Source organism: Lampetra fluviatilis, chromosome 11 (assembly GCF_964198595.1).
Source record: "Lampetra fluviatilis chromosome 11, kcLamFluv1.1, whole genome shotgun sequence".
Classification (NCBI taxonomy): domain Eukaryota; kingdom Metazoa; phylum Chordata; class Hyperoartia; order Petromyzontiformes; family Petromyzontidae; genus Lampetra; species Lampetra fluviatilis.
The window spans coordinates 4,942,358-4,953,639 of NC_136285.1; the positions used below are offsets into that span (position 1 = coordinate 4,942,358).

General features: G+C 45.8%; 1 protein-coding gene across 4 annotated transcripts in view; it reads left to right on the plus strand.

Moving 5' to 3' along the window:
* LOC144934738 (SLIT-ROBO Rho GTPase-activating protein 1-like) overlaps positions 1-10,639 on the plus strand; it is a 212,778-nt gene extending 202,139 nt beyond the window's left edge. For 2 of the 4 annotated variants that reach the window (XM_078860826.1, XM_078860827.1), the window contains exons 21-23: positions 1,145-1,380; positions 3,152-3,441; positions 4,797-10,639. In XM_078860826.1, the coding sequence (XP_078716952.1) occupies positions 1,145-1,380; positions 3,152-3,441; positions 4,797-5,402 (1,132 nt within the window). In that variant the 3' untranslated portion in view covers positions 5,403-10,639. The remainder of the gene's footprint in view (positions 1-1,144; positions 1,381-3,151; positions 3,442-4,796) is intronic. The other 2 variants (XM_078860828.1, XM_078860829.1) reach the window with 1 other exon arrangement.
* Positions 10,640-11,282: the final 643 nt, after the last annotated feature.

The following is an 11,282-nucleotide window of genomic DNA, read 5'->3' on the forward strand; positions in this document are numbered from 1 at the left end:
TAACATACATTAGGATTTCCAGGAGGAAATTTCCCTACCTCATGCCTTGACTCCAATACTATAATGATTATCTTCGACAATTGGCGATACAATTATAAGGCGCAATCAGAGAGAGGCTGTGTAATGATGTGGCTCAAGAATCGCGACACCGAGCTGACGTCGCTGAGCTCTGGGGTGTTGAAGCAGCCACCTGAGCAGCCACTCGTGATGACAACTCAAATTTCGCGAGTTGACGGTCTAAGCCTGGTCACCCATGACTGTACATGAAACATTTGTTGTTGTATCGAATTCGATATTTTATTTCACTTGAAAAATACCCAGCTCTGACAATTAAACATGTTTCTATTTGACTCCCGTATATGTATGTTTCACTTCTTTCTCCACTGTGGTAAGGTTTTAACTACCTCGCTGGTATACAGGAGGTTGCGAGTTTGATCTTAACCCTGACTCCCACGTGGATTTTTCTCCGGGTTCTCCAGTTTTTTCCTCCACGTTTACACGTTTAGAAACACGCGTTTAGAATATTTGGGTACGTAAAATTTCTACACGATAAGCCACTTAATTGAGCTTTTATTCGTGGCCAGGTTGCTTCTGAAAAGAGCTACATAGCTCAGTGGCCCTCACCCAGTAAAATAAAAAATAGTTTAGTTTTATCTGAGAGGTCCAGTACAGTATTTTATAAAATCTTCTGGAGGCTATTCTTTACGACGGGGTGATGTTACACTGTTTTCTTTTACATTGCAAGACATGATGCTGATTGAGTACAAGCAGAATGTAATTGGGGGGGGGGGGAACTAAATTTGGGTGAAAGCTTAAACCAGTAAACATGACAAGAGCTGCATCTGTGATTTGTAACTATGATTTGACCACCGTGTATTTTCAAATGTACTTCCTCCTTTCTTTAGATGAATTGTCACTATTGCTGTTGTATATATTTTTTCTATACAGTACTACTCTGTTTTTTTTCTTCCAGTTTACATACGATTGTTTCATTATTATCTACCGATGCAACTTCCTTCATAACGTTCTGCCATTGCCGCCCCAGCTCGGCTTGGACACCTGTGAAAGAGAGCTTCCTTGCCCGTGGGGTTCTTCCGAGTTGTGATCAAACGTCTCGAATGTTTCCCTTCCGCTCTCTCGTCAGGCCGAAACGCTCGTCCGAGGGGGTGATGCCACCCACTGGCTCCCGTAGGCAGAGCAGGAACGGGGAGACCCACAGCCCCGTGATGGGAGTGGGCATGGGCGGGCCCCACAGCGGAGCTCCGCCGCTGGGCTGCGGCTTCCTCAGTGAGGTGCCTCCCCGCTCCACGTCGAGCCCCGGCAGCCCCCGCCGTCCGCCTCCTGTGCGCAGCAGCAGCAGTAGCGGCGTCATGATGGGAGGTGGGAGTGATACACACCTACGCACACAAGACAGAGACCCCCCCCCCCCCCGTATAACCTTAACGGACTGTTGGAGCAAGTGCTGTTAGCGAGCACCTATGAAGGCTGGCAATGCACACGAGGGAATGGGTGGCCAACTCCATGCCTGGCCGCCTTTGACTCCCTATTGTTGATGTTTACACACTGCAGCAGGTACGCATTTGAGGCTGAGTCGACCTAGCGGAGGCCCAGGACCGGTTCAGATAATCGTCAATGGTGTTGGCCATGAGCGGGAATTGAACTCATGCCACAGGGTTCATAGTGCAGCATGCTAACCGCTACACTCTACACTACCGCTCCCCACACACATACATCCACACGCATCTAAAGGAAGAGACTGTTGGGGCATGTACTTTAAGTGAGCACCTATTAAACCTGTCATAGTACATGGGATTGGTGTGGCTGGTACTGCCTGGCTCCGTTTGTCTCCCCAGGATCTATGTTCATAGAAACTACTCAGGGAGTTAATTAAATTGGCTTCACTCATGTAAGACTGCATAGCACTTTAAACTGTTGATGTTTTGTTATTTGTGTTTGAGCACCGCTTTTAGCATAGAATTACATAACTTATTTTTATTGGTGGTTCACCATATATATATAAAAAAAAATTCACCCAATACATACAGAATATATATGCTGTTTTAAGCCCCAGAGATAGGCTAGGATAGATTAAGTGAATACACAAATGTAATTAATTGGCAGAGCCTATCATCATCATCTCTGCACTGGGGACTTGGTTTAATTGTGGATGCTTGAAACCCAGATTTCAACCCAGGCTCTCATCAGTGCCAGACTTTGTTTCTCTCATCGGCTGCACGATTCTGCTTGTGTTTACTTTCATGTTTTGATGGGCTTAGTGGTGTGTGCTCGGCTTTGTGGTCTGTTTTTTTGCAGGGCTTTCTTTCATCATGTGCAGCGAGATTTAAAAAATATGCTCGCAGGGTCTTAGATGGCCCAGTAATGGCCGTACAGAAAATGTTATCCCACTCGTATGCGTCGGTTTCATCTGTATACCGTGTTCCCTCTTACATGAGAACACTCATTAAAATGGTATTGGCCAAGCATCCCAACACTGGACCTTCCTGAAAAACAGCCTTGAGACTAAGCAGGGCTTTCATGGATACATTATTTTTCATGTAGCATGTACCTTGCCAGAGAGTGCCGCATCCACACAGAGTGCTTTCAATTTCCATTCATCTTGTGCCACTTTCACTTCTGCTCCTACATTCGTTCCCATTTTCATTTGATGGTGTTATTCCAATTATTAGCCTCAGCTAGTGCCTCGCGCTTCCAGCGTATACCGACGTGTTGTCATGGTTCGCGCACTGGACTTGCAATCCAGAGGTCGCCGTTTTTTATCTTCGTTCTTCCAGCGCGGAAGTTGAAACAAAGATGCACATTTCTTAATTCCCCCTCCGTCTGTCCCCCCAGCAGTATACATCAGTTTGCTACATTTAATAGATCGGCAGATTCGTGTGGTGGGGTACATTTTGGGTACTCGCATCTCTTCCAAGAAATCTATCCAACGTAGAAGAGTAGGCCAAATACCCTCTAGAGGAGAGCTCTAGAGAGAACACTGTACTGGAGGCCTTTTCTGCCATCAATGACACAGGGCAAGAAATGACCAAGACCTCACCTATAGCCCCTTCCCGACGTTGATCCTGCGTATAAATGAACGATGTTCATATATTTTTTTTTTTATTTCACGCGCCGTCCTCTGCTGGGGTGGCAGTGTCCGGGCTGGCAGTGTCGGAGAGCCCGGAGAAACGTCGCGCCGGCCTTGGCTACGGAGTGGCGGTGCATGCCGTCTCCGTGCCAGGCCTGCCGGCCATCGGACTCGGCCGTCCCGACCGTGGCGCCGTGCGCTGCCCCCCGGGCGTGCCGCCGTTGGCGATGACGGCGGTGTCTGGGGTGGGGGGTGCGCACCCCCACATGGTCACCGACAGCCCGCCCGTGCGGAGAGTCGGGGGCCGCCACAGCAGCCTCTCGGACAAGTCGCTGGACGCAGAGGCAATCGCACAGGTGCGTGCGTGCATGTGTGCGGTCTTCATAAAAATGATTCGTAACTGGTCTTTTGCTTCGGACGTGTAATGATCTGGCTACATTTCTATTGCGGAGGGCTTCACAACAAATTGTTATGGTCGTGGAGAATTGCATGGCATAAAACTGGCCAGATGATTACGTGGCCGAACCAAACATTAAATTGTGATTTATAATATTGACTGGAAAAATGTACTTGTTAACTTTATAATAATAGTAAGGTAGGCTATTGCGGTTGTGTTCTATGGCTCTCCGATGTCTTTTCGGGTTGTATTATGAATATTCGGCACGACTGACGGTTTTGTTGCACTGCATAGCTGGCTGCAACGCTACATATACAGGGTGCTTATATGGGACTATCGTTTTTAATGTAAAAAGAATAGATAATGCACTGTAACATGATAACAAATGTATGTTAATAGCTTAACAAAGTCAAAGTCTCCACTTGTTCGCCATCATTGTCAACGCGTGCCTGGAATATTCTCCAGGTGGTCTCCAGAGCCTGGAGGCACATTTCTTGTGGTATTGTTGCAAATTCTCAGATGTGTTGACATTTTTTAAGCACCCTGTATATAGCGCAGCGTCCATCAATGATAGATGATGCTGTATAATCATGAGCTGCTCATTTCAGTTCCTGAATAAACCCCAACCATGTGGAGCAAAACTTCAGACATTGTGCCAGACAACACGCAGTACAACCCCAAAACACGTCAGACAGAAATTCAACTATTCGTTGGGTTGCATTGTATTCTAAAAAAGTGTACCCTCATTGGCCATTTCTAGGCCACTACTTAAGGGGAATTTTCTGACACAAGCTGATGTATTACTCGCTAGGAGAGTTCAGAGTGGAAATGTAATTAAAACGTAATTATAGACATATTTAATGTAAATGGTAGAAATGTTTCTTTTCATACATCTTCTGGCCAGGTGACGCTGGTGGTCAGTAAAAACCACGGATTGACACAGTCTGAACATTGTGTAATCAAATACCCTAATTCCTCCAGCGTCAATAATGTTTGTACCCCTTCGTGGTAAGCCAAATATAGTAATTATTTTAGGAAAGGCTGGCCTCAAGCTATACAGATAATAATAATCCTACCACAAATTAAATCAAAGTGAGAATTTGATAACTATTACACTTTGTTAGCTGTCTATCAAACCCTTCCAGGCTTGTCATGCTACGATGCTAGAGAAGTATTATCTGAATTCCTACCAAGCGGTACTCAATTTACTAACTCCATAGGAATGATGGGCTAAGTTGACCTATTTACTGAGATTGGAACTCTTAAGCTTTCTGATGGTGAGTCGCACTGGGATGTCTCTGTGTTGCCGTGTAGTCACAGTGTTTGTGTTGGGACCAGGACATTGAGGAGACGCTCAATTCCGCCCTCAACGAGCTGCGCGAGCTGGAACGCCAGAGCTCGGCAAAGCACGCGCCCGACGTGGTGCTGGATACCCTCCCAGGTGGCCCGCTACCCCCGCCGCTACCGCCTCCCTCTGCCTCCCCCTCCTCCCCCTCTCCCTCCGCCGCCTGCGCCGCCGCGACCCCCGGCTCGGCGTCTCATGCGCACGGCCACGGCCACGCGCACGGCCACGCGCATTCGCCGTCGGCCTCCTCCGAGCCGCCCAGCCCGCTCCGTGTGGCGCAGCTATCGGAGCGCCGAGGGCCGCCTGCCAGCACCGGGCAGCTGCGCCGCAGCACGAGCACCAACACGGGCGGCGGTGGCGGCGGCGGCACGGACATTCTGTCGACGTTCAAGCCGGGATCGCAGACTCAGCCTCACCCGCCCGCGCTCAGGCCTAAGCCCTCGGCCGCTCACGGACGCCCCGGAGCCGGGTCTCCTTCGTCGGCCGGACCCGGGGCGGCTGTTGGAGGCGCGCAGCCCCCGCCCGGAGCAAAGGGTTACCCGGGCGGGCCCGGCGATCGGTCCTGCACAATGTAGGCGGGGTGCGGGTTGCTGAGCTGAGACACGCACAAGCGCGGGCAGCTGATCCGCGTCTCGCCGGAGACGGAACGGACAAAGGACGAACGGCGTCACGTTGTAGGGAAGCGTCGACTGTGACGGAATTGAATTTGTACAAGTTGTTTGCGTTAAGTGTTGTTTGTGAGAATGACACTCTCTGGAATAGTGTATGAGTAGGTCAAGTCAGAGTCTCCTCGCTCAAGTGAGTATGGAGCAGTGCTCATCTCCGTTGGCAGCCCTGAGCCATTGGTGGAAATTCCACATTGCTATGGTGATGATCAGTCACTGCATAGGACAACCACTTTTGACTGAAAATAAAATCATACTCATTTCATCAACTCTGGTGGGGTTGTGGTTGAGAAATATATATATGTATAATGATGATGATGACACCATGCATTGTGTGCCTGAAGTGCATGCCTCTTAGTACAGCATAAAACCCGCATGTGAGCCAGCATTGACGTTCAGTAAATAAATGCGTGCCAAGTTAGACTATTGAAAGCCCTCATGTGGAGTTGGAGAAGTTGGAGTACTTTCCATGTGCCATTAAGCCAAGGGAAAAAACAGAAGCACACAGACCGTTTTGTTTGACAGAGATTTGTTCTAACATGCAAACAGCTTTGCAACGTTGGTAATTAAAAGCTTGCATATATCTATAAATATATGCATTGCTTTTATGTATGTTGGTCAAAACAAATGCGTTTTTTCTGCTTTTCTGAGATGTGTCACGTGCTTTGTTCTTGCAGCATTTTGAGGTCGAGGTGTCTCCCCGCTCAAATGATATATGGACAGTCCTCATCTCAATTGCATGCTCTCAGCCAGTGGTGTAGTAATTCCACATTTCTATGGAGTGAGCCAAGATTTCCATAGGACATTTTGACTTCTGAGAAAGTGGATACCAGGTTGTTGTTTTTTTTATTAAACCCAGAGGGATAATTAGGTGAGTAAACCACATACTGGGAATTGAACTGTCAACCTGACATTTATAGCACTCTAACCACAACACCACTCAGCCAACAGTAACATTGGCAGCTATGACGTTGCATTAAGTGATTGACCATCGTAGTAATACCTTGCTAGCCGCACGTGATAGACCAGTATTGGCCATTAATGATGAAGAAAAGACACGGAGTGACTCTAAAAGAGTACTCTTTGGGTTATATTAAAAGCGACATTTCTAAATTCAGCAATATTAGGCCGCAATCTAGTACAGTCTGTACAGCATCTCTTCTGATAGTCGGACTCTGATGTACTGTATACCTGCTCAGACATCTACATCTATCTATAATATTACCTCGTCAGCGTATGAGTAGATATCTGCATATGTACTCTAAATCACCGAACAAAATTGGTTCTGATTAAAAAAAAGGGTGAATAAAAAAGTATGCTGAGTGTTGGGCCCTTGCGACTGAACTGTTGAGAATGTACACGAGGCAAGTGTACAGTGACCTCCGATTCAATGCGATTATAAATTGGGAATGGTGAAACGCTCTTGGCTTCCGTGTTGTGCAGAGGGCTGGTGGCAAAGGCAAGCCGTAGGAGTTGCGCTCAGAAGTCCACGATTGACGGGAAAGAGCTTGAACCCGAAATTGTGTGGGATAGCCAAAGAGCAGAGACCATCGAGGTAATATTTCGACTCGGCAGAAGGAAAATGTGATGTCGAGGCACGGTGGCATCTTGCCTTTGAATGAACGTGTAATTGCTCAGTCCGTATGTCAAGCCACGGTTTCTTGAAATTGTGAGTGGAGACGTCTGGAGAGCACGAAACTAAAGGCCGCAGGAATGATTCTAGGATGGTAACATTGCCACCTGCAGCTATACAACATTGTTTTACCTAGAACTCTTGTTCTATACATAAAAAAACCGTTACCTTCGCAATAACCTGAAGGGAAAACAACATTGTGTGGTTGTGTTATATACGGTAATTAATAAGGTTACTGTTTACACTCCAAACAGCATTGTATGTGTTGGTAGGCTTCGCAGTAAACCCTTGTACTGGTGTATAGATTGATACAGTTATTTTGTTTTACCCTTAATGACATTTGAGAACTTGTTGAGCTCAGATCTCCCTTTCAAAAGTGATGTTGTCACTGGCTTCTTAATCCCAGTCGTGGGTAATAATTGATATATGGTATATAGGATGTTGAGTAATTATAGGTGTGTAGGGTTAATTTTAAAGCCAGAATGTCCTGAACATCATCTATATTTGCTTCAATGTATTTTAATGTTTGAAAACAACTGCATGAATGTGGAAAATCAGACAGAATGTAACGGAGCTTTTTTCGAAAATTTTAAGAGCCAGATTGCCCGTATACCGCAATGCAAGACTACAGCGCCATCTATTGGGTATAAGTGTGACTACAAGTACCTTGTACAAGTACCTTGCAATTATCTTAAAAGACAGGTACCAGTAATACCGTGATAGTTCCTGATTTCCATTGTGTAATTAAATTGTCGGTACTGCACGTAGTATCGGTGGGTTGCTTTCTTGCGATTGAATTCATGTCATAATTCTTAGATAATTCGAAAAACAAACTGAGGGTATGATCTCAGAAGTCTGAATCATTGTGGTGACAGAAGGCAATGAATATTCGGGGAATATATCATTGTACAAAGCCTTAAGTCAAGCATAGCAACATACGGTACCATATGTTGATCTTATTAAAGTAATCGTGTCATCCAGTAAACAGATTGCTTCTTGCAAATGCTAACACGAGAATACATTATGTTACATAGGAGCAGGATATTATTTATCCTCCAACATTTCCCAGGATCCACCGATCCTCAGGGCGCTGCTCCAGTCCGTCAAGTACGGAAATGGGATTTTTTTTCCCCAGAGCTCAGCGATGGACAGTTCCGGCTAAATTTAAGACCTGCCTGTAAGTAATTCGAAATGAAACTGATAACTTTTTGGAGTAACTCTCCCCCAAACACTGACATTTCTCTCTCTCGCAAGTAAGCAGACAATCCTAGTAACGTGACACGTCAGGTCAGACGGGCTACATTGTCGGTTGCAGGTTAAAACGAGGCGTCGCGGACACTTACAGGAAAGCACATGTGTTTCGCTTGGTGACTGCACGCAGTTTTTAAGCGCTGAAGTGTTTTTGAGTCCGAACGGCCTGCAACGAGGGACATCTAGCAGTGGACTGGTGGGATCTGTGTATTGTCTTACCAGGGGAGCAAGGGACCATGTTTGCAGCATGGGTAAACACATCTGTTGTTGGACATGCTGTTCTACGTACAATATAATCCCGCAATTATACTGCGCGATCTTACGTGTGATGATTATGACGGTGATGGCAGTGTAAATGTCGTGCACGCCTGTGATGATTACAGATGGCTTTGTGTCTGTCGTGTGTGCGTGCCGTGTGCGCGTTTGCAACGAGTGCTTTTTTGAGCGTGTGTGCCGTAATTTTAAACAGTATCCAGGTTATGACCTTTTTTTTACCGAACGGCAATAAACATGACGTGGAAAAGCCGCCAAGCCATTTCACGCGCTACGTAACTGCAATATTTAACATTGACACCACCATAATCACAAGAGATCACGTAATGTATCCACTGCCCAATCAAATAATGGTAAATTATATCTATACGACATTCCTCACTGTGGGATATCCAAACAATTTTAATTGAGTAATCAATTGAGCAAGCATGGGGAGCTAGCTGCTCATCTCTGTTTATAGCCCTGTATCAGTGATTTAAATTCCACGTTGCTATGGAGGGAGGGGAGGGGGGTCAGCTGTCACTCTATAGAATGACCACTGTCATCCTCTCACGAAGTACCAACTCTGGGACGATTACGGGCCAATTTGAAATCCCCCTTTACACCGTGAGCAAGCTACCAAGTTGCATGACTTACGATTACATTCATCATAAGGTTGAATTATTGTTGTTTTGTGCGACCAGAAGGATTAAATTAAATTCCTTGGCTGGGTAATCTTTTGAACTCGAAATATTCGGATGCAATTCGAGATCTCTCAAACGGTGTATCTATAGGAATGTTTAAAATATATATCCAATTATCGCAAAAGGGTGTTTGACGTGTGTACCTGTCTAAGAAAGTGAATTCTGACATCACGCATCAACATGGAATGTAATCTTACCTTGAGGCAAATCTTCACCCCCATATCATTCACCTGTAGCTTCGATCCTCATTGCCACTCTAGTATATTAACTGCAATGCATCTGATTTCACAACGTACACTGCATTTAGATATATGCATGCAGCAGCTGTTTGGTTTACACCGGTATACAACGATCATTTTGCTCTCGAAATACGAGTTATTATTACCCTTTGTGTTTGGGGTTAAAGGAGTAACATAGGTCCTTACCACGTGCGCTGATTAAAAAGGTTGAAACTGCAAAGACATTACATTGCGTTTAAAAAAAAACGTGCTGGCATGTTTTCACGTTATACCAATAAACTGTGTAAGTATATATGCATGAGAGGCAGTCGTTAGGTTTCGAAAGGAAAGACAAAGCGATACCAAGAACATGACACCCACACCAAGTAAACGCTCGTAGTAAAACCGCTCCTAATGTCGTAATAAAACAACAATGCGTCCATTTATGTTGAGGGCAACTGTCGTGATGAGTTGTGTGGCGGGAGCGTGCCTACGTTTCCATCGTCTTGTTCGGTGGAATTCTATCGCATCTCTCGCACATTGCGTCGTATGCTCGTGCCTGCAAGCATACGCGCGTCTGGAGATGCGCGCGCAGAGGACAGACGGGACAGAAATTGAATTTGCTCGTCTGTCGCATGACGGATGAGTGGGTTGGCAATGGATACGGCATGGTTGATGCTGCGTGTCCCATTGCTTGCGTCCGCGCTGTTGCACCCCCTCCCCCCGCTCTCACCCGCACCATCTCGACGCTGCTTTGGAGCTGTTACATTTCAGCGTTGTACATTTGTGAATAGATGCGGCCGTTGTGGTGGTGATGGTGGTGTGTGTGTGTGTGCTGCAGTGGTGGGTGCGTCTCTACCTACCCGCTAGGAGCCGGTAGTGAACGCGATCGCATACTATACGCTCATAACGATGTTACGATTATACCCAAACTGGAACAAGTTATTGTGGCCGATGAATGATAAGTATAATATGGTCCTGTTGCATATGGTGTATTTTAAGATGTGTAATATGTTTTTATCATTTTGTCACCATTATTACTATTAACATTTATTTTTTACACGTAAAATTATTTTTCCTCGAACTAGACGAAGTGCCTTGTGTGAATGGCTTTTCTGAGCATCCGTGTGTTCTATGCATCGCACTGCAAGGATAGAGATCTTAAACGCCACTTGCTTTCAGTGCGCCCTGAGCCAGCCGTTTTCACGTCTTGCCCTCACCGTTTGTTCCTCGTTTTGTGTTCCGTATCCTCATCGCGGTAGCCTCGTTTTTTCCGCAGCATTTATTTTGCCAAAACACGAAAACACACATTTTGGTTTAATGTATAGCATCGCAATGATCATCTTTAATAGTGGCCATAAAAATCGGTGGTGCAAATTCCACTTTCTCGTGACGGTGGGCCATTCTCACCGTAGGAGGGCACTGCTCTCCAAAAAGATGGTACTCATTTTATTCATCCTGGAGGTTATAGAATATTAACTTAATTTCGAATGACCACAGCTCCCATCTGGCTGGATGATAACAGCACAATATTACCACTTAAACTTTGAATAAAAATGTGTATTGCATGGGTTTTGCCTCAAGAATGTCCCATTGCATTTATATTTCATCTAAATTTGGAGTTGTCAAAGATGGGGGACGTGGGGGGATGGTGGGAGGAAAATTCCCTTGGCTAGAGAATTCATTGGCCACTCTTGGGGATTTAGCCGGGATGTCATTATCAATATCATTT